Source organism: Triplophysa rosa, unplaced genomic scaffold (assembly GCF_024868665.1).
Source record: "Triplophysa rosa unplaced genomic scaffold, Trosa_1v2 scaffold41_ERROPOS895780, whole genome shotgun sequence".
In the NCBI taxonomy this organism is placed as follows: Eukaryota; Metazoa; Chordata; class Actinopteri; order Cypriniformes; family Nemacheilidae; genus Triplophysa; species Triplophysa rosa.
In genome coordinates, this window is record NW_026634425.1 from 1 (window position 1) to 23,429 (window position 23,429).

Sequence of the window (23,429 nt, forward strand, 5' to 3'; positions counted from 1 at the left end):
TTGTTGTCAAGTTGTAATTCATGCTCAAGGACACACAAGTTATTTACATTTTTTGCTGTGGTTACCCACCACTATTGTTAACTTTTGTTTCAATAAATTTGTTGAGATTAAGAAATTGCCATGGCATGCTTCTACTTAAATGTCATACTTTCATGATACAAACTTTTTACATTTTCCATATATTTTACCCGAAAGTCGAATATCCCTAACTTTTTGTGAGTAGTGTATATGAAGCAACAAAAGATATGGCTTTAAAAGCTAAATGTTGGATTTATTTACCACTTAACTATATTTTTTGCCAGCAAGATTACTTTAATTGTTTTTCAGAGTAAGAGGTGACCATGGTGTAGAGAATGTTGACATAGCACGCCTGATGTTCACCATCCAGGGCACAGGGCGGTCCAGCTTTATTGCTGGAAAGAGTGTCCACAATCAGAGGNGAGGACACAGGACCTTCTCTTTTTCATGATTGACGGCTAACCTAAAGGAAAAAGTGTTGTGGAGAATCAGTCTTCTTAGTGCAGGAAGAAAAGTTTCCAGTGTCAAAAGGTCAAACTTTATTCGCTCGAGTGAGCCAACAAAGTTAGATGCTCAAAAGCTCATATGTGTCCAACGTTTATACAAAACTCTCAAGAGGTTTAACCCATCTTTCACCAATCAGGTTTCATGAAATCACTTTATTTTATTCGCCAATCCTTCTCTCGTCTGCCACAATTGTGTCATGTTCCCCTCCTCTCATCTTTAACTGTGGCAAACGTGTGGCCTTGGCCACATTTCTTTTAAGATTGTAGTCGCAGTAACGATGCAGGTGTTGTATCAAAATCCGACTCCCCGTGAGATTACGACTCCCCTGTTTTCCCCTAGTAAAATTGGGGTTAGGATTAGGGGGCGGGATTTAGATATAGGGACCAATTACAAAGCAGCATCCTAAGTGAATGAACCAATCAGAAGTAGGGGAGTCGTAATCTCACGGGGAGTCGAATTTAGGCACAACACCGGAAAGTACCAACTTTTAAAACACTATCTGCTGTGCAGGGTGTTTCTCCAAATCTCATACAAATGACATGTGTTCAAAAAGAAGAGGAATACATAGTGAACAATGATGAAAAACATAAAGACATATAACGAAATTCCTCCATAAAACACGATGTTATTATTATTGTTTTAAAGAAACTATTAGAGGGATGCATCTTCCAACGGACCAGTTAAATAACAAACCAACGGCTCTACCGTCGTAAATCCATGCTGCGAAATGATGTTCACGGCGATGTTTAAAACACGAAAGCTTACATTTTAAACCACAAACGATTTCCAAATGTCATTGAGATGATAGAAATGCGCTAGAGTGTTGCAACACAAAGATAAACAATAGGTGCACTTGCAAACACGCTAATATTGACAATTGACATCGAGCACGTGACCAGACCATTTAAAGTCTATCAAACTAATATTCGCATAAACATTCCGATATACATTGCGCAAAAATCGCATTAAATCATAAACAAAACTGAACTTACTCATTCCTCAGGGTCTCGAGCTTGTTTTAAGACTTCCTGGTTTACTGGACGGCGAACTCCTCCCTCAAAATACAACTGAATGCTGAAACATTCAGCCCACCTTTACAATATGCCTAAAACGTTCTGTCCACCCTCAAAATATGACTAAAAACACTCAGTCCACCCTCAAATTGTGACTAAATGCGTTCGGTCTTAACAATATGACTAAAACGTTCAATCCACCCTCAGAATATAAGTAAACATTCAGTCCGTCCTTAAAATGTGACTAAAACATTTAAATCACTCTTAATATATGAATGAAACAACCAGTCCACCCTCAAAATATCACTAAAGAAAGTCCACTGTGTTTGACTTCATGCGGCACTGCGCAGATCAATATGCGTATGACATCAGGGTACCGCAGACAGCTCCTCATAGCTGCGCCTCATGCTTTCTAATGCTCTCGCGATATTTTGCTGCTCTTCGCCGATAGGTCCACGCAGCGCCTGACGAAACACCTGTCGTCCTGTACGTAAGTGACGTGCGTTTAATTGGCGTGAAACGGATTCGTTAAAAACACGGCAGCGGATGTTTGAATTGTTCTGTCAAGAATAAGATTTTGAATTCATCGATAAGCGTAACGGCAAGCCTGTGGAGTCGATGGGGAAATTGCTTATTTGGTGAGTTTCCATTGATTATTCAGTTTAAAAACACCATTGAATCAGCGTTTTGATTAATCAAACGTAATGTTCAAACCACAAAGGGTAATTTATGCCCATTTTACTATAAGAATAGCGCATCGGTTACCTGACTAATTTGTATTTCTGTCAATAGTGTTAGTATTTTGGTTGGTTAGTTAGTTAGTTGTTCCATTAGTGGACAGATCCATTAGTGGCTTCTGTTGACCACCACAAGATGTCAATGACAATGTCTGACAGAATCCTTTGAAATAAACCGGGGTGCTGCATAATGACTAAACCGAATTTTAAGAGATTTAAGGAAAAAATTCTGTAAAACAATTTGTTACACGCAAAGATTTGTGATATTTATTTTAAGTTTGTACAGGATAAGCCATATAAATTAACTTAGATTTTGCCTGGATGGTTTGTGCCGTCCAATATAGTAAAAGTATATATCGTATTTCTGGCATAATCGGACACTTATTACAATAAGGTGTGTATATATAGCCCATATAAATATATTACATTTTTTTGTGTTTTTTATCTGGAATTATTTCAGTGAAAATAATGTTTGAAATAATTGAAGATTATCAATCAGTTTTATTGTCTGTGTATCTGCCAAATGAATAAATGTAAATCAACAGAGACAACTAGTATTAGATATTATTTTGTGTATTGTCCTGTATTTTTATTTTTGAGAAAAGGTCACCATATAAAGCATTTTATACAAGGACTGCCTCAATGGCTTACACTCCAAAAATTGCCATTATTAACTCGCCTTTGTATGAAACGTGTTGACCTGTTGTATGGCTTCATAAACCGTTTTGTATAAAAAGAGCTGTGTACAAATTATTTGGAAAGACATATGGGGGAGGAACTACATTTGTAATCAGACCTGAATCTGGGTAGTTGAAGAATAAATCGTGTCCTGTGGTGTGACTTAGCAAAATTTAGAAAACAAACTGTTAATATTACATTGTTTTATATATTGTTAACATTTACATGTATCATATAAAATAGCATAAGGAGATTTATCTTCATTGTTTATCTTCAATTTTTGGCATCACACCACACCATAGAGCTCCGGCAAAATGATTTGCTGTTTGCTTTCCCCCGCCTGTTCTGGCGCACAGCAGCTGTCCATCATGTTAAAATATTATGATTTGTAAAGTCTATACAGCCTGGTTTTAAATTATTGTTTGCCCACTGTCAATACCAATGCTACAGCCGCTCTAGCACTCTCCTGAATGCTTGTCAAAATGGCTGAGTTCTGATTGCGTGACGTCAACCTCCGGAGCTCTATAGGACAAATTTGCATATTAGTCTGTCAACTACCCATCTACATAGGGTACAAATGTTCTTACTACTTATTTGTTTATTTTATCTCTTTCAGATTGTTCATTAACTTTCTGCACAAAGATGTTTTCAGTTCCTGGTTTGCCGGATGTTGGATCAGATATTACCCTTCATGTCACAAGCGTAAACTTAAAGCCTCACAGTGTTTTAGTGGAATTTGTAGGAAATTTAAGTGCTGTACCAGAGACCGGCGAAGTATATCCTCACATAAAATTAGAGATTGATGTTGAGACCGGGAGGCAGGATAGTTTTGAAGGCAAACCTGGAGATGTATGCTACGTATGTGATGATGAAACCTGGCATAGAGCAAGAATACTTTCAAAATCTGAACATGAATACAACGTGTTCTTAATTGATCAAGGTAAAATATTTTCTGCATCAGGGAATGTTTTATCAAAATGTCCGCGCAACCTTTTAGATTTGCCACTCACTGTAGAACTTTGTGTATTGGGCAATGCATCACCTCTCTGTGAAAAGAGTGGATGGTCTGAGGGCGCTTCAGAGTTCATCAGATCTTTATGTGGTAAAAGCATCTCTGGATGTGTTCAGGACGTGATGATGCCTTACAGAATCTTAATTCTTGATGTTCCAAATGTATCCAAAGAAATGTTTGAGCTTGGATTTGCTAGAAAGATATCTGATGAGGATTTTAAAAGCCTTGTAACCAGTTCACTGCATTCACCAAAACGAAACACCACCACACGAACAGATTTCGTGATGCCGGGTGCCCAGGACCACCCAGGTGACTCTGAAACATTGTATCAGTACTTTTACCCAGAGTTGTTGCCTGGAACAATTGAGATTGTTACTGTAACTCATGTGGTTCATCCATCGAAAGTCTTCTGCAAATTGCATGTCTTTTCACAGGAGCTCAAGAAATTAAGCGATCAACTGCACAAATGCAATGAAGATGTGTTACCTTCCCTGATGTCACAACCACTTTCTGACGGGTCCCCGTGTGCAACCAAAGGAAGTGATGACAAGTGGCATCGTTCTGTCCTTCAGCAAAACATAGTCTCTGATGTCGTCAAAGTCTTTCATGTCGATTATGGAATCGGAGACTTTGTTAAACTCTGCAATATCAGACCTTTGTCTCCAAGGTTCTTTCAGTTGCCTGTTGTCACTTTTGCATGCTCTCTTCATGGGATCCCCGACAAAGGCATTGGATTGCAGACCGATCAGATTGATTTTCTCAAATCTATCATCTTAGATCAAGTCTTCATTGGAAAGTTCGAGCAGCTCAGAGAAGGCGTCTATGACATCACGCTCTATGGGAAAGATAATGTGAACGTGAACAAAGTTTTTGGCCTCACAGAGGAATGCTTGTCTGTACCAGAGAGAATGTGTGTTGGTGACCAAACTCTTGAGACATTGAAGAAAGTAACATACAGATCTATGAATGAAAGTGTGCCTGTGTGCACACATTGTTCAGCAGGTCCCTGTGAAGATTTCGCTGCAGCCTCCAGGACTGACGGACACCAGGAAACCTCCAAGAGAAAAGAGTCACTGAATGAAGCTGTGTCCGGGTTCCCGATTCACAGGGATGCTTATGAAATTTCACCACCCAAAATTGATGTAGACACAAAAGAAAAGGTGTGGATAACTTCTGTCAGAAGTGTAAATCAGTTCTATGGCCATTTTGAACAAAATATTGACACCGTTAGGAAAATGACCAGTGATATCGAGCAACTGTGCTGCAAGCGAACTCAAACAACATTCTCAGTTTCCCCAAAGATGATGTGCTTTGCCAAATATCCCGACGGCCATTGGCACAGGGGACGAATAGAATCGACGCATCCACAAATACTTGTCTGTTTTGTAGATTATGGCAATCTGTTGACTTTGGACAAATCTGAAATTCTACCCCTTACTCCGGAGGCCAGTGCAGTGGCATCTATTCCCATTCAGGCTGTTGAGTTTGAACTCTTCAATGTGACATTACCACAGTCATCTGAACTCAATGAGTGGTTTGAAAACTATGCCACAGACGGCATGTTCTCCATCACTGTAATGAAACAAAATCTTTTAGGCAAACTGTCAGTGGAGATGCATGATGAGAAAACGAATCTCAATTTGAAAATTAACGAGAAATGGAACCAGGCTAAAAGGCTGAATCAAGAAGCAAATAAGATCGGCACTTGCAAAGTGTTTTCAGAAGTTATGGCGTTGGAGAGACTTAAAGAGCATTTAAGTGTTACAACGCAAGCACATGAGAAGATCTGTAGGAAAGAGACTAAGCCAGTTGTTCAAATCAAACAAAAATGTAATTTCCCACCCATTAAAGCTAACAGTTCCGGGGACACAACAGGGCGTAATGATTCACAGCAACATAAAGTGATGTCTCATTATCCAAAACTAACAGATCTTCCCTCAAACGCTTTAGATGAAGGATATGTTACAGATGTTTATCTTTCACACTGTAATAGTCCATCAAGTTTCTATTTGCATTTAAAGAGTGAGGAGGAAAAAATATTGTCCATTCTGAATGAACTGAATTGTTCTCAGTTAAGCAGTCCACAAGCTGACCTCCATGTGTTGCAGCCGGGTGACGTTGTGCAAGCAGAGTATCCCTCTGACGGGGCTTGGTATCGTGCTGTTGTTCAAAACAAAGACGACGACAAGGTTCACGTGCAGTATATTGACTTTGGGAATGAGGCGACACTTACGCCCCTTCAAATAAGGCAACTCGACAAGCAGTTGCTGAACACGCCTGTGCTCAGTGTCCACTGCTCACTTGAGGGTGATGAGTCTGGAGGAAAAAGAGATTGGACTAAGGAAGAGGTAATGGCTTTCAAAAAGGCAGCAGGTGAAAACAGTAATAAGAAAATTCTTTGCAGGTTTATTCGCCATGACAGATCCGCTTGGCTGGTCCGTTTGGAACACCAGGGTGATTTGTTGGAGTGGCCATTGTTTGATGTGAGCCATCTTCAAACTGGCTCACAAATGATCTTCAAAAATGAAGATATCCTACCATTAACATTCAAAGAACCAGCTGTAAAAGAACAACAAACTGTAGAAGCGTACGCTTCATCTATCTGTGGGCCAAATTATTTCTGGTGCCAGTTCAAGAACTCCGAAGAACTTGACAAAATCTCTTTGATTACCCAAGAAGTTGGAAACGGCACTCAAACGAAACCAATTCAGCTAGAGCAGCTATGCCAAGGCGTACCGTGCCTCGCACGCTTCTCGGATGAGCTGTGGTATCGTGCACAGGTTATTAACAAACTAGCCAATGCAGTATCTGTTGTTTTTATAGATTATGGAAACGAGTTAGAAATTGACCTGAACTCTGTGAAGTCCCTGTCCCGTGAGCTACTGGAAAGGCCACCTCAAGCATTTCTTTGTCAGCTAGGAGGTTTCAAGTCTACACATGGCATGTGGAGCGACGTTGCATCCGAGACATTTTTTGAACTTCTGGTGGATGAGCCTTTAAACGTGACTATTCAGAACACGGGAATGTCCTCTGATTTTCCTAAGTGTCCTCAGTATAATGTGGCGGTTGAATGTAAGGGGCTTCTGGTTAATGATCTCATGAAAGATTATTGGTGTGATCTGAAACCTAAAATCTGCAGTCAAGGCACTAAAGTGAAAACCATTGAAAGTGTCCAGAAAGATGACATCGCCAAAACTGATTTGGTTCAGTTCAGAAAAAAAGTTGTAAATGCACAGAAGGGTCCTAAACAACATTTACCTCAAGTAACAAGCCTTCCTTCTCGTGTGATAAAAAGAGGTATGGTGTCTGAAGTTTATATTTCGAATATCACCAGTCTGAGGGGTTTTTTTGTGCAGCTGGCTGAAGATGAGGATACTTTGTTTTCTCTCAATGAACAATTAAATTCCTCTCAGATATCAGAGGCCGATGTCATTCACGCATGCAGTGTTCAGAAGGGGAGTTTGGTGAAGGCTGTGTTTCCTGAAGATGGTTGCTGGTATCGTGCAGTTGTCAAGGGAACCACAAAGGATGGCTTGATTCAGGTGGAGTTCATCGATTTTGGAAATGAAGCCACTGTTTCTCTGTCTAATATCTGCAGGCTTGATAAGCAGCTACTTTCTTATCCAAGGTTTAGCATTCGTTGCAGCTCCAACATTGAGGATCGATTTAAAATCCAGCAGGGAATTGAGGAGGATATATTTGGGCAGGCTGGTGAGAACAAACTTTCTTGCAAGTTTATTAAAAAAGACACGACCACTTGGGAGGTTATAATGGCGCTCAAGGAGAGCTCGGCAGATTCATTGTTGGGTGAAAAATGGGATGATTCAGATCTGAAGGGGTTACAGATTCACTGTTCCAAACAAATGCCATCGTCCATTCCTGTGAAAGAAAAACAGATGCTGTTTAAGAAACCAGATGTGTCTTTGGGACAGACGGTAGAAGCTTTCGCATCATGTATTGTTGGACCGAATTATTTCTGGTGCCAGTTTGCAAACTCTGGACAACTTGACCAAATTTGCCTTGCAGCTCAAGAATATGGAAACTCAAATGAGACACAGCAAATTCAAATGGATCGCTTGGGTCCTGGAAGCCCGTGCTGGGCTCGTTTCCCTGATGACCTGATGTGGTATCGCGCACAAGTTATTAAAAAATGCAACGACACAGTATCTGTACTTTTTATTGACTTTGGAAATGAGTCCGATATCCATGCAAGTTCTTTGAAAGCACTTCCCTGTAACTTATAGGAGAGTCCACCTCAAGCATTTCTGTGTCAGCTGGAAGGATTTGCACCTTCAGAAGGATCGTGGGACGATAGTGCAGCTGATCATTTTCACAAGCTTCTGGTGGATAAACCTCTGAAAGTTATTGTAAATGGCATTGAAAACACTGTAGACCCCAACATCCCTCCATATTATGTTAAAATTGAGATGCAGCAATGCAGTATAGTGAATGAGCTCATGAGAAACTTTTGGAGGGCTTCTGTGAGGCGAGATGAAAATCCCACTGAGGTCTCATCTGAAGATGCTGCATCAACATCTGTGGATAGTCAGATGAGTGAAACTCATTGTGTTCCTCATCATGGAGGTTATAAAGAGTTGAGAGCAAATGGAGATTTGCCTGAGGTACTCTATGGTAAAGACGTGACTGCTAACAGGCCTATAAGGATGGATTCACTTTCAGAAAACCACGAAGAAATCTTTGAGTCCGTTGATAGAGTTCCTGTTGTATCAGTTAAACAAGCGTTGTCACACACAGAGGACAACAGAAAAGATACAGAAGATATAGCGTCTGAAAAAGGTTTGTGTATATTCGCATTGTTTGTGTTTGATACTTTTCATATGCTGGTTTGGTTGTAAAAGAGTTCTTGTTTTTATTGGTTAATCACGGGCTCGTGCTTGTTTTTTGTTCACAGATGCCCTGGCAACAATGAGCAGGAGTAGAAGCTGGGCAGCTGGTTTAGAAAGTCGAACATTTCCCATGGTATGGTAGATTTTACTTTTTACAATAACTATTTTTCTCCAGTAAATACTAATTGTACTATTCTTTGCCCTTTTTATTAAAAGGTTGGCACTGAAGAACACTGCGACTCCATCAAGTGAATCCCAGAATGAGCAGCTTTTTAAGCATATTTATTGCTGGGGTGGGAAGTTTGAAGGTTTAGTACTTTACAGTTTTTTTTATACATGGGAAGAATTTGTATTTATATATGCCACTGATGAATATTTGTTCCAAGTAGATGTCTCATCTCCTAAACGAGGCGATGAGATGTAATAGAATGTTTTAAGTATGTCAATCATCATGTTAGTTGACATTTTTAAACATTAAGCTTGATTGCATTTCTGTGGTTTGCAGTTGAATTCAGAGTGTATACATACGTTTTTTTTTTTCAAAATAAATTGTGTGCATTGTAAATAAATATTCTCCGTATCCAAATGTGTTTAAATATTCATTTGTTGGAATAAAACATTTTCATAGAGTTGGCTTTGTGTTGCTTTTATTTTTGTGCCTAATTTTTAAAAGAAAGCATGCACTTTCTAAACTTGTAGTAGTTTGGTGGGTCCAATAAGAGCACAAAGCAGGAGTATAAATTCTGAAAACAAGTTAAAAAATGAAATGGGCAATTTCCTCGTTATGGATGTGACATTTTGCGTTATGGATATTGCATAAAAATGCTCGAATTGATTGGATGTGTAAAAACAGCTGTTGCATTGATTTTGAAATGAAACTGGCAGCAGACTGACAGTTGAAGGGGAGGAGTTAACGGACGCTCCGACCAAGCCGTAAAGAAACAGACATCGCTTGGCTTTTGAAAGGTATAAATATTGTTTAAATACTGAATCGGTTTTTATTTAGTTGTTACACAATTCACCTTAAGTTGATGACACTGATGTTTTTTTAATAAATTATAACGTTCTCGCTTACCCCCCATTGTTATAGGAGTGTGATTTTCAAATCATTAATACTAGGCTGTAATTTCTCAGCTCCCAGTCAGAATCAGATGACCGACGATATCAGCGAGAGGACGACATGTTTCAGAATTATGAGGAACTCAAAGAAGACAAAGTTTAGGAGCAGGACACACTAAAGGATAGCTGTGTCCTAAAGCTTCAATTTATTGTTTAAATTTTGTGGCTGCAATATTTCATGAAAAAATAAGAATTGTCATCTTTAATTTCCATGGGATTTTATAATCCGAAAATGCAATTACGCCCTGAAATGACTATTCATCTCAAATGACGTAAATTAGACGGCTTGGGCGGAGCATCCGTTAACCCCCCCCCTTCAACTGTCAGGGTATTTCCCAAACGGCATTTATGCGCCCTTGAAGGGCTCTTCGCGAAGGGGGCACCATTTGTAGGGGCGTTCCAAACGAAAGTGAACACCTGAATCCCAGCAAGCAATTTCGCGTCTAAAAGACGTCTGAAGGGCTCACCATACTACATTCGAAATCGAAAAACGACCGTCTGTGACCTGATTTCGAACAAAATCTGGTCCAAACGACAATTCGTTTCACTAGTTCGCCGCAGCAAACCAAACAGAACTTTCCGGGAAAGTTCGTGTTGGCCGGTAAACACCCTCGAGCCACCATCGGCCCATGTATGGAGCGATTTATGTGCCGAAACTAAACAAACAAATCCAGCGTTTTGCAAACAAATGCAATCTGCTTTGCAAAAGAAACTCTACTAGCAAACAAACAGAAGGGTATTTGCAAAAGTGGAAAGGCCACGTTGCGATAAAATGCAGAGGTATACCAAATAAATGTACTGTGATTTACAAATGCAAGTAAATGTTTCGGTAGAAATATAAAAACACACATTTGACAAATAAATACAAATGATTCTACAAACTGCATTTGAAAAAATACCCTAGCGCATACATTTGTGAGAAAATCTGCCCGATCGCATTTGTGAGAAAATCTGCCCGATCGCATTTGTGAGAAAATCTGCCCGATCGCATTTGTGAGAAAATCTGCCCGATCGCATTTGTGAGAAAATCCAAATGAAGATGTGCAACTACTGCCTTCCAAAACAGCAGATGGCGCTAGCGGACATTTTACGCTTGTCTCCCAGGAGAAGCCCTGCACTGTGCTTACAAAACCTCGGGGATTTCAGCTCAAAAAATGAGCGCTGAACAGGTGGGTTTTTGTCTTACTATATCTATTAACTAAGATCAGCATGATAGTTTATATTCCTCATTTTAGGTAATTATTGATTTATTAATCCAGTACTCATTTTAGATCACTCATGTTTTTTAACAAATTCGTTTCTGCAATTTCATAAATCCATAGTCAACAGCTAACGTTATCTACGTATATACAGCAACAGGAAGCCCTATGTGGGATGTGGGTAGTTGACAAATCTGTACATGTGTACACTTGTTGTCACAGCAAAATGTAGAAAATAAACAAGAGAGCAAAAATAAGAGAGATTTATCTTCATTGTTACTTCATATTACAAAATAAATTGTATATATAATAAATAATAATAAGTTAATGTATTAATATTTTTTTTTTCTACATTTTTGGTGTCACACCAAAGGACACATGAGCGGTATATTGTCAGCTACCCATATGCATTAATGACTGCATAATGACTTTCTTTGAATGACCTCTATGTCAATACAAGTCCAAAGTGTTAATGTCCTCGAATCTGAAAACATTCATGCAATGTCTCTATATATTCTTAACCTGAAGTAATACTCGTTTAAAGTATGTCTGTCAATAAAGGCAGCTATAATGATGTTGTTGCAAAGAACATTCAAAATAATGAAAACATGATTATTTAATTTGTTTTCTCTTTCTTTTTAATCAACAGCCAAAATATGCACTTATTGAAAGTGCAGCAAGAAATTTGTTATCTCTGCTAACACGAACGGTTGGTCAGGATCAACAGGTTCAGGATCAACAGGTTCAGGGTCAACAGGTTCAGGATCAACAGGTTCAGGGTCAACAGGGTCAACAGGTTCAGGGTCAACAGGTTCAAGGTCAACAGGTTCAGAGTCAGTCCCGGAGTTTGACTCCCAGTCAGTCTGGCAGACAGAATCAGGAATTGAGACAGCCCAGCATTCAGCAAGAGATGACTAGGTTACAAATTAATTCTGAAATTCAATTATGCCTTTTGCAATACGTACATGTGTATAAATATGTGTACAAGTGTTAAACATCTTGTAACTACTGCATCTTTTCTTTTGAATACTAATTAACAGGTCTTTTCCTAGTATGTTCAGAAGAGAAAGAACCAGTGGCAAACGCAAATTTCCTACTCCAGTGACAAAAGCTGTTGCAGCTCCCACAAAACATACCAATCTGCAGTTTTACGTACTCCAGGAACCAACAGATAAGACCCCACATTGATCTCAAGAGCTTATATTATTAATGGCAGGGTTAGGCAAACGGCATATTTCCTTACCTGACAACAGCAACCATTCAGATGTGAGTTTTTTTAAATATGGCATTTGAAAGTAGGAACAATGTTTCAAATATCGTTGCCTTGGAATTTAATGTTCTATCTGCATTCTAAGCAGTTAGAGAGATGACAAGTATTTGCATTCCATTTGTAGATAAAACCTTTTTTTTCTGAAACCCCCCTTAAATTCAAAGACTTTTTTGCTAAACCTGTTTTTTATTAAGATTTCCGCAGCTCTGACAGTTGAGTATCCTAAACAGGAAAACTTAACGGGTGGATGGCTTATATACAAGGCGTCAGGTCAGTAGTTATGCAGTATGTCCTTGATGTTTCTTAATAATATATATTAATTGTTTGTCAAATTTTTGATAGTCAATACCAGTGCCTGCTTAGTGCATTGTCAACAAACATACCCAATATACAACACTCAGTATTTAAATATTTAATTTTAGGGGGAAGTGGCCAGAGAAAATTGTCAGTAATCCCGCCAGAATCTGAGGGATACACAGCAAAGCTTCTGAAGAGCTCATCTAATAATGGAAGGCTTATGCTTTTCATTGTTCCACTTCAGGATGAAATCGATACTGCACCACTTCCTTTTGATGTCCCAGAGTTCAGCAAAATGCCAAAATCACAGTGCAAAACATGTGGTCAGACTTTGCCGTTACAAGCTCTGGCTTTGCATGTAGAAACTTGCAGCAAGCCAGACAGTGACCAAGTAAGTTTGTAATAATCGTTAAATATGTCCTTTAGTTTATTTATTTCAATTCATTTGAATTTAATAGGCATTCAACCATGGTTTCATACAAGTGACAGTATTTTTTATTCTGTTAAGGAGGAAGAAGAATCATCATCAAGTGACTGCTTGGAAGCAAGTGCTCCAAATGTCCTTAAGTATTATTAACTACATTTAAAACGTCATTACCAACTTAAATATAAGCGATGTTTATGATTAGATTTTTCTTTATTTTAGCTTCTCCTCCACTAATTAGTGAAAGATGCCCAATATGCCAAGTAATGTTCCCTCTTGACTTTATTGAAATACATGCAAGTGCTTGTGGAGAAAGGTTATTACATGTATACAAAGAGTTTGCTAACATCTATTCCGTAAAGAATATTTTATTATTTGTAAGGAGGCTGTACTTGGAAGGTAAACTAAATTTACATAATGCAATTACTTTTGTCTTACAGACAGTGTTGTGAATTGGATCTATCAGACATTGAGGCAATTGATGATGCAGAGGAAGAGGCTGGCCCATCAGGCACAGCTTTCCAGACCACACCCAGCCAAAATCTGACAAACAGTTTATCAACATCATCATCTGCCTTGACTGATGAGGAAATGGGTTAGTAGCATACGGCAATATGTTTTTCAATTATCATTAAGTATGTTTTATTATTATAACTTTAGCAAGCAAACCTTACTTGAAATCTCAAATGTGACCCTGGATCACAAAACCAGTCTTAAGTAGCACGGGAACATTTTTAGAAAAAGACAGAAATACATTGCATGGGTCAAAATTATCGATTTTTCTTTTATGCCCAAAATCATTAGGATATTAAGTAAAGATCATGTTCCATGAAGATATTTTGTAATTTGTCTACCCTAAATATATACAAACTTTATTTTTATGAGTGGATGGCCTGCTACAGTGCCTCTGATTAACAACTTCAAAGGCAATTTTCTCAATATTTAGATTTTTTTTGCATCCTCAGATTCCAGATTTAAATCGTTGTATCTNAACCTCAATGACCTGAGGAAAGCCCTTCAAGAACAATGGAATGCCATGACTCAGCAGACAAGAAGTCGTTGTGAGTTGTGAGCATCATGAGACGTTGTTGTCAAGTTGTAATTCATGCTCAAGGACACACAAGTTATTTACATTTTTTGCTGTGGTTACCCACCACTATTGTTAACTTTTGTTTCAATAAATTTGTTGAGATTAAGAAATTGCCATGGCATGCTTCTACTTAAATGTCATACTTTCATGATACAAACTTTTTACATTTTCCATATATTTTACCCGAAAGTCGAATATCCCTAACTTTTTGTGAGTAGTGTATATGAAGCAACAAAAGATATGGCTTTAAAAGCTAAATGTTGGATTTATTTACCACTGAACTATATTTTTTGCCAGCAAGATTACTTTAATTGTTTTTCAGAGTAAGAGGTGACCATGGTGTAGAGAATGTTGACATAGCACGCCTGATGTTCACCATCCAGGGCACAGGGCGGTCCAGCTTTATTGCTGGAAAGAGTGTCCACAATCAGAGGCAGGTTATTTTTTTCCCTAGTCTATTGCTATGGTCTTGTTTTTGTTGCTGTTTTTGAAATGTTTCCTTAACAAAGGCATAACACACGTTTTTTGATTGTAGCTAGCTGCACATTGTTCAAAAGACAATAACTTTACTGTTATTTTCACTCTTTAAATGGCACGTTACAAAACCTGTCCTGGTAATTATTAGCCATTACATTATTAAAAAAGATTGTGATTATAACATTCGGATAAAAGAAAGTTTGGAATGATACTAAGTTTGTTTAAAAAGAGTAATTATTAATTAAAATGTTACTCTTCATTTTTTTAGGATTGAGAGGCTGTGGAGAGACGTGTGGTGTGCTGTAACTTCCATATATTACAGTGTGCTGCACTCTCTGGAAGATGATGGGTTCCTTGACATGTCTAACAGCATCCACCTTTTTAGTTGTCATTATGTTTTCCTCCCAAGACTACAAGCTAGCCTGGACGTCTTTCATGATGGATGGGATAACCACCCAATTAGAACTGAGGGGAACATGACTCCCAATCAGCTATGGGAGATGGGAAACATTCAGCATGCTGTGGCAGAGCCGGAGCTCGAAAATACAGAGGTAACAAAAGGCCAATTGCATTCAAATAACACCAGCATGTGTGATGTAAAAAAGTAATGATGAACCATTTTGCAATTTTCTGTTTTAGGAACTGTACCTTCAACAGATTGACTGGGAAGAATGTGGTCTGCCCTATGACCCACAACATGGAGTAATTGTTCCCACAGCTGACAGCTTATTGAGTCCTGAAGAACAAACAGCACTACAAGCAGACATTGATCCCATGAATCCTTCAACATCATATGGTGCCGATATCTATCTGGCAACCACGCACTACATACAGCACACACTGGGCAAACAGTAAATAACAGTTTTATTTTTATTCTCGTCATCCTTATTTGTACATTGTGATGTAAACTGAACTGTAATACTGTATAAACTTTACTGTCCTTAAGTAAACATAACAAAAACAAAAAAGTCTTTGACTGCATCTTTCAGAATAGAGAGCAAAAAATAAAAATATATCAAAACGTCTACCTCAATATCCATGAACTTGGATTGGATAGAAAACAATACTGCACAACAATTTTAATTACACCAGCCCAAATCCAGTATCCACAGTACTGATGCAGGCAAGTAACTCTTTCTTAAATGCTTGGAAGTCTTCATATCGGGATGGAAGCCGTAGGGTCTCGAAACATGTAGATGCCTTTGGTAGGTTACTGTAGGTTACTTCCAGTTTGAGAGAGGTAGTGGGAACCTCCCAGCCCACCCAGAACTTAACAAGTGCCTTCAGCTCAGGGCTTGATGCTGTGAAAAGGTAGATGCAAATAAACACTAGTGTATAAATTACATACATATGAGGGTATTGATTCATTCACTGAAAGTAATCCTTTACCATTCTCAATAAACTGACGAAGGTAGCCAGCAACTCGCCTCTGATCTTCCAAAGAGCATTCATCATCATTGTCGTCATCATTGTTTTTCACCATTGAAGGCCAGGTAATGCTGTTTAGGACACACTACAAAAAATAAAAAACAAAGAATCAATATCAGGAAAATAAAATACAAATGTCAAGAATCATACTAGACAGGCAAACCAGCTAGAATACTATTTGGGGTAAATCTTATTCCATTAAACTTATTAAAGAACAAATTGTTTAACCAAATATACTTACCTCTTGGGTCAAAACGTCATTTATCTCACGTGGAAAAATGACTGGAAGCACATCTGTACGCTGACAAAGTAGTGGCCACAGCATAGTTTCCTTTAAACCTTTTCGAAGTTGTTTTATTTGCCGCATGGTATGTCCGATAACCTGGTATAACAACAGAAACTATAAGATTAGTTATAATTATATATGAGATTAAGAGGAGTCAAAAATGTTGTAATGGGTTTGTTTGACTGCATAATACAGCATGATGTAGAAGCCTCTCATAAAGCCAGCGTCGATTGGAGGTGTTTATTGGAGGAAGGTCCCAGGAGAAGCACAAATCATTAACACTCTCCTTCTCTTCAGGTGTTAGTTCAGAGTCCCCATCAAGCTGAAAGTTACATGTAGTTAATAAAATCACTTCATTTATAATTATTGCATAATGTTAAATTATTCTTGTTTCATAAAATATATACAGTACATAGTATATACAGTACCAGTATGATTTTCTGATGCAAATCCAAATCTGGACAGTCTGAAATCTCTACAACAGCTGTTTCAGCACTGCCTCCTGAAATTACATGGACAACAGCAGGGCTAAGTCCTGACAAGGGTGGTCCTCCATGGAGAAAGCAGTGACCAATCATTCTGCCAGCAACAAAAAACAGATCACTATCCACCAGGTGTGCAGATGAAGATGGTACAAGGTGATCTGGCTCTCCATCAAAAAACCTTGTAGTGTGAGTATTCCCTTAAAAAAAGTGAACAATGTTTTTGGTCAGACACTAAAGGAGACAACGTTTTGGCACATCATAATCAGAAAATGGTAAAAGTAGGGAAATACCAAAGTTAAGGTGAAAACCACATTTAAGTTTTTGTGTAATCATTGAAAACAAGAAATGGTTTACACCCTCTCCAATAGCAGGATCCCCTAGAAAATAAAAACAAAAAAAGTTGATGTTGTTCTTATTTAGGCTACTTCAGATAATCTACTGTCTGCATATAATACACTGAAAACAATTGAAAAAAACCTTCTAGCCTGGTTTTTAGAGGACATGCCCACTTCACATTGCATGCTTTGTAAAAAGCAATGAGCATGGACTCTTGGTCGGAGATGCTACTTCTAAGGTCAATGTGCATGTATAGTGGTTTCTCGGATGCAAAATCCTTCAGTACAGATTGTCTGTACAAGTCAGCTGCCTTTATTGGGCCTGGTACAGTTTTCCAATCTACAAAAGAGGGAACAAAGATCTTAGAGGGTTTATAATGAAAATCACAAGACCATTTGAGATTTCAAGTAAGGTTTGCTTGCTAAAGTTATAATAATAAAACATACTTAATGATAATTGAAAAACATATTGCCGTATGCTACTAACCCATTTCCTCATCAGTCAAGGCAGATGATGATGTTGATAAACTGTTTGTCAGATTTTGGCTGGGTGTGGTCTGGAAAGCTGTGCCTGATGGGCCAGCCTCTTCCTCTGCATCATCAATTGCCTCAATGTCTGATAGATCCAATTCACAACTCTGTCTGTAAGACAAAAGTAATTGCATTTTGTAAATTTAGTTTACCTTCCAAGTACAGCCTCCTTACAAATAATAAAATATTCTTTACGGAATAGATGTTAGCAAACTCTTTGTATACATGTACTAACCTTTCTCCACAAGCACTTGCATGTATTTCAATAAAGTCAAGAGGGAACATTACTTGGCATATTGGGCATCTTTCACTAATTAGTGGAGGAGAAGCTAAAATAAAGAAAAATCTAATCATAAACATCGCTTATATTTAAGTTGGTAATGACGTTTTAAATGTAGTTAATAATACTTATGGACATTTGGAGCACTTGCTTCCAAGCAGTCACTTGATGATGATTCTTCTTCCTCCTTAACAGAATAAAAAATCCTGTCACTTGTATGAAACCATGGTTGAATGCCTATTAAATTAAACTAAAAGGACATATTAAATTAAAAAAACCAAAGGACATATTTAACGATTATTACAAACTTACTTGGTCACTGTCTGGCTTGCTGCATGTTTCTACATGCAAAGCCAGAGCTTGTAACGGCAAAGTCTGACCACATGTTTTGCACTGTGATTTTGGCATTTTGCTGAACTCTGGGGCATCAAAAGGAACTGGTGCAGTATCGATTTCATCCTGAAGTGGAACAATGAAAAGCATATGCCTTCCATTATTAGATGAGCTCTTCAGAAGCTTTGCTGTGTATCCCTCAGATTCTGGCGGGATTACTGACAATTTTCTCTGGCCACTTCCCCCTAAAATTAAATATTTAAATACTGAGTGTTGTATATTGGGTATGTTTGTTGACAATGCACTAAGCAGGCACTGGTATTGACTATCAAAAATTTGACAAACAATTAGGATATATTATTAAGAAACATCAAGGACATACTGCATAACTACTGACCTGAAGCCTTGTATATAGGCCATCCACCCGTTAAGTTTTCCTGTTTAGGATACTCAACTGTCAGAGCTGCGGAAATCTTAAGAAAAAACAGGTTTAGCAAAAAAAGTCTTTGAATTATAAGGGGGGTTTCAGAAAAAAAAGGTTTTATCTACAAATGGAATGCAAATACTTGTCATCTCTTTAACTGCTTAGAATGCAGATAGAACATTAAATTCCAAGGCAACGATATTTGAAACATTGTTCCTACTTTCAAATGCCATATTTAAAAAAACTCACCTCTGCATGGTTGCTGTTGTCAGGTAAGGAAATATGCCGTTTGCCTAACCCTGCCATTAATAATTTAAGCTCTTGAGATCTATGTGGGGTCTTATCTGTTGGTTCCTGGAGTACGTAAAACTGCAGATTGGTATGTTTTGTGGGAGCTGCTACAGCTTTTGTCACTGGAGTAGGAAATTTGCTTTTGCCACTGGTTCTTTCTCTTCTGAACATACTAGGAAAAGACCTGTTAATTAGTATTCAAAAGAAAAGATGCAGTAGTTACAAGATGTTTAACACTTGTACACATATTTTTACACATTTACGTATTGCAAAAGGCATAATTTAATTTCAGAATTAATTTGTAACCTAGTCATCTCTTGCTGAATGCTGGGCTGTCTCAATTCCTGATTCTGTCTGCCAGACTGACTGGGAGTCAAACTCCGGGACTGACTCTGAACCTGTTGACCTTGAACCTGTTGACCCTGAACCTGTTGACCCTGTTGACCCTGAACCTGTTGATCCTGAACCTGTTGACCCTGAACCTGTTGATCCTGAACCTGTTGATCCTGACCAACCGTTCGTGTTAGCAGAGATAACAAATTTCTTGCTGCACTTTCAATAAGTGCATATTTTGGCTGTTGATTAAAAAGAAAGAGAAAACAAATTAAATAATCATGTTTTCATTATTTTGAATGTTCTTTGCAACAACATCATTATAGCTGCCTTTATTGACAGACATACTTTAAACGAGTATTACTTCAGGTTAAGAATATATAGAGACATTGCATGAATGTTTTCAGATTCGAGGACATTAACACTTTGGACTTGTACTGACATAGAGGTCATTCAAAGAAAGTCATTATGCAGTCATTAATGCATATGGGTAGCTGACAATATACCGCTCATGTGTCCTTTGGTGTGACACCAAAAATGTAGAAAAAAAATATATTAATACATTAACTTATTATTATTTATTATATATACAATTTATTTTGTAATATGAAGTAACAATGAAGATAAATCTCTCTTATTTTTGCTCTCGTTTATTTTCTACATTTTGCTGTGACAACAAGTGTACACATGTACAGATTTGTCAACTACCCACATCCCATAGGGCTTCCTGTTGCTGTATATACGTAGATAACGTTAGCTGTTGACTATGGATTTATGAAATTGCAGAAACGAATTTGTTAAAAAACATGAGTGATCTAAAATGAGTACTGGATTAATAAATCAATAATTACCTAAAATGAGGAATATAAACTATCATGCTGATCTTAGTTAATAGATATAGTAAGACAAAAACCCACCTGTTCAGTGCTCATTTTTTGAGCTGAAATCCCTGAGGTTTTGTAAGCACAGTGCAGGTCTTCTCCTGGGAGACAAGCGTAAAATGTCCGCTAGCGCCATCTGCTGTTTTGGAAGGCAGTAGTTGCACATCTTCATTTGGATTTTCTCACAAATGTGATGTGGCAGATTTTCTCACAAATGTGATGGGGCAGATTTTCTCACAAATGTGATTGGGCAGATTTTCTCACAAATGTGATGGGGCAGATTTTCTCACAAATGTGATCTGGCAGATTTTCTCACAAATGTGATGGGGCAGATTTTCTCACAAATGTGATTTGGCAGATTTTCTCACAAATGTGATGGGGCAGATTTTCTCACAAATGTGATTGGGCAGATTTTCTCACAAATGTGATGGGGCAGATTTTCTCACAAATGTGATTGGGCAGATTTTCTCACAAATGTGATGGGGCAGATTTTCTCACAAATGTGATTGGGCAGATTTTCTCACAAATGTGATGGGGCAGATTTTCTCACAAATGTGATTGGGCAGATTTTCTCACAAATGTGATGGGGCAGATTTTCTCACAAATGTGATTGGGCAGATTTTCTCACAAATGTGATGGGGCAGATTTTCTCACAAATGTGATTGGGCAGATTTTCTCACAAATGTGATGGGGCAGATTTTCTCACAAATGTGATTGGGCAGATTTTCTCACAAATGTGATGGGGCAGATTTTCTCACAAATGTGATTGGGCAGATTTTCTCACAAATGTGATGGGGCAGATTTTCTCACAAATGTGATCTGGCAGATTTTCTCACAAATGTGATGGGGCAGATTTTCTCACAAATGTGATTGGGCAGATTTTCTCACAAATGTGATGGGGCAGATTTTCTCACAAATGTGATCTGGCAGATTTTCTCACAAATGTGATGGGGCAGATTTTCTCACAAATGTGATTGGGCAGATTTTCTCACAAATGTGATGGGGCAGATTTTCTCACAAATGTGATCTGGCAGATTTTCTCACAAATGTGATGGGGCAGATTTTCTCACAAATGTGATTTGGCAGATTTTCTCACAAATGTGATGGGGCAGATTTTCTCACAAATGTGATTTGGCAGATTTTCTCACAAATGTGATGGGGCAGATTTTCTCACAAATGTGATCTGGCAGATTTTCTCACAAATGTGATGGGGCAGATTTTCTCACAAATGTGATTTGGCAGATTTTCTCACAAATGTGATGGGGCAGATTTTCTCACAAATGTGATTTGGCAGATTTTCTCACAAATGTGATGGGGCAGATTTTCTCACAAATGTGATGGGGCAGATTTTCTCACAAATGTGATGGGGCAGATTTTCTCACAAATGTGATGGGGCAGATCTTCTCACAAATGTGATGGGGCAGATTTTCTCACAAATGTGATGGGGCAGATTTTCTCACAAATGTGATCTGGCAGATTTTCTCACAAATGTGAACGGGCAGATTTTCTCACAAATGTGATCGGGCAGATTTTCTCACAAATGTATGCGCTAGGGTATTTTTTTAAATGCAGTTTGTAGAATCATTTGTATTTATTTGTCAAATGTGTGTTTTTATATTTGTACCGAAACATTTACTTGCATTTGTAAATCACAGTACATTTATTTGGTATACCTCTGCATTTTATCGCAACGTGGCCTTTTCACTTTTGCAAATACCCTTCTGTTTGTTTGCTAGTAGAGTTTCTTTTGCAAAGCAAATTGCATTTGTTTGCAAAACGCTGGATTTGTTTGTTTAGTTTCGGCACAAAAATCGCTCCATATGGTTCTGCCTCCCGCCTTTACTTCTGCTGCTGTCATTACTTGATGATGTCGTCGACGACAACGGCTGTTCACTTGAAGTACATTATTAGCAACACTGCTACTTACTGAAGAGATAGGGTCAATTAAAGTTTTCCTCTTAATCACGAACCTGTCCATTTGTACTCGAAATTTAAAGACAAATTGACATTATCGCAACGATTAACAATGCCCACTGCTGTTTGCAAGACTCTATCTGAATTACGACTCGTAAGATCAACCAATCAGAGAGACACCCTATTTTTAAAAGCATTTTGATTGGTTAAAATTGATTGAGAAACATATGCCGTTTTTCCGTGGGTTCTCGAGCCCCGGAGCACCCACAGGATCGGCGCCTATGGTTGCAAGAATTGTATGCGTGTGAAGCTAATGCAGGAAACACGTGTTTAAACTTTAAGCACTGAACTATTAAAGATCTCTAACAATACTACAAAGCATACAAAACGTTATACATCACGCTAAATACTATTTATTTGTGAGTCGCTATTGATAGAAGCCAAACGTGTATCAATGCAGTTGTCATGAAGAATAATCACTAAAAGCCTTCAGGTCTCGCGGGTTGTTTGAGATATGCGCGCGCCCAGAGAGTCAGAGCACAAAATACTAAACGAAGTTCTCTTTCACGCCTTCTTACTCTGAAACGGACATATGAACACAAAATAACCTAAAAATTCCCATATTAACAAGAAACCTTGTATAGATATTCAGTTTGTTTCGTGACCAAACAGTTGGGATACAAAACACTTGTTCCAGTACATTGCGCGAGCTCTTAAAGGGGCAACAGCATAATAAAGATCTCTGTTTATAATGTTCATCAAAGAACAACGGACGGGCCCAAAAACACTCACTGATATTAAAGGAATTGTGTTCTCTTATAGGAGTCGTTCACAACAAATGAAGGAAGAAAGTAGCTTTAAGAAAGATGTGCTTTAAATATGGTAAAGTTTTGAAAGAGAGTTTACATATACAATAAAAATAATTCAATCATAAACAATGATTTGTATTAATTTCTAATTGATTTATTAATGTATTAAACACATTTTAATGAAGTTTTAGTGACTGTTTTTTCTTATCTCACCCCACGACTCTGGTGCTATCAAATTAAGGGCTGGTGCAACCAACTGAATAACTTGGTAGCACCAGTGCCACCTCTCTCAAGTGTTAGTCTAGAGCCCTGCTTTCTTGTAGAATTGTGCTTCAAATAAAGAACTTTATGTTGACCAGATTGTTAGTTAATCATTTACAAGTCAATATTGCCTATATGGACAGCAATTTT

General features: G+C 38.1%; 2 protein-coding genes and 1 long non-coding RNA gene across 3 annotated transcripts; 1 reads left to right on the forward strand and 2 right to left on the reverse strand.

Moving 5' to 3' along the window:
* Window positions 1-479: 479 nt before the first annotated feature.
* Window positions 480-9,384, forward strand: LOC130550749 (tudor domain-containing 6-like). The gene is made up of 4 exons (XM_057328250.1): window positions 480-2,176; window positions 3,570-8,762; window positions 8,878-8,945; window positions 9,029-9,384. Exon 2 carries the CDS (start codon window positions 3,596-3,598, stop codon window positions 8,207-8,209), a length of 4,614 nt encoding a protein of 1,537 aa, XP_057184233.1. The 5' UTR covers window positions 480-2,176; window positions 3,570-3,595; the 3' UTR covers window positions 8,210-8,762; window positions 8,878-8,945; window positions 9,029-9,384.
* Window positions 9,385-15,569: 6,185 nt separating this feature from the next.
* LOC130550753 (uncharacterized) lies at window positions 15,570-18,073 on the reverse strand. Its single transcript, XM_057328252.1, has 9 exons — window positions 17,989-18,073; window positions 17,710-17,864; window positions 17,365-17,562; window positions 17,178-17,264; window positions 16,831-17,084; window positions 16,596-16,724; window positions 16,358-16,498; window positions 16,078-16,201; window positions 15,570-15,989 (listed from the first exon to the last, which is right to left on the reverse strand). Exons 1-9 carry the CDS (start codon window positions 18,036-18,038, stop codon window positions 15,772-15,774), a joined length of 1,356 nt encoding a protein of 451 aa, XP_057184235.1. The 5' UTR covers window positions 18,039-18,073; the 3' UTR covers window positions 15,570-15,771.
* A 1,006-nt stretch (window positions 18,074-19,079) lies between these two features.
* LOC130550750 (uncharacterized) lies at window positions 19,080-19,658 on the reverse strand. Its single transcript, XR_008962490.1, has 3 exons — window positions 19,549-19,658; window positions 19,388-19,479; window positions 19,080-19,265 (listed from the first exon to the last, which is right to left on the reverse strand). It is a non-coding gene; the product is annotated as an uncharacterized LOC130550750 (long non-coding RNA).
* Window positions 19,659-23,429: the final 3,771 nt, after the last annotated feature.

Coding starts and splice junctions, on each gene's coding strand:
- LOC130550753 (XM_057328252.1), bottom strand. CDS start 18,038: ATGTTCCCTCTTGACTTTATTGAAATACATGCAAGTGCTTGTGGAGAA. Junction 16,725..16,830: donor TGCATCAGAAAATCATACTG/GTACTGTATATA, acceptor TGTAACTTTCAG/CTTGATGGGGACTCTGAACT. Junction 15,990..16,077: donor TCGTCAGTTTATTGAGAATG/GTAAAGGATTAC, acceptor ACCTTTTCACAG/CATCAAGCCCTGAGCTGAAG.
- LOC130550749 (XM_057328250.1), top strand. CDS start 3,596: ATGTTTTCAGTTCCTGGTTTGCCGGATGTTGGATCAGATATTACCCTT.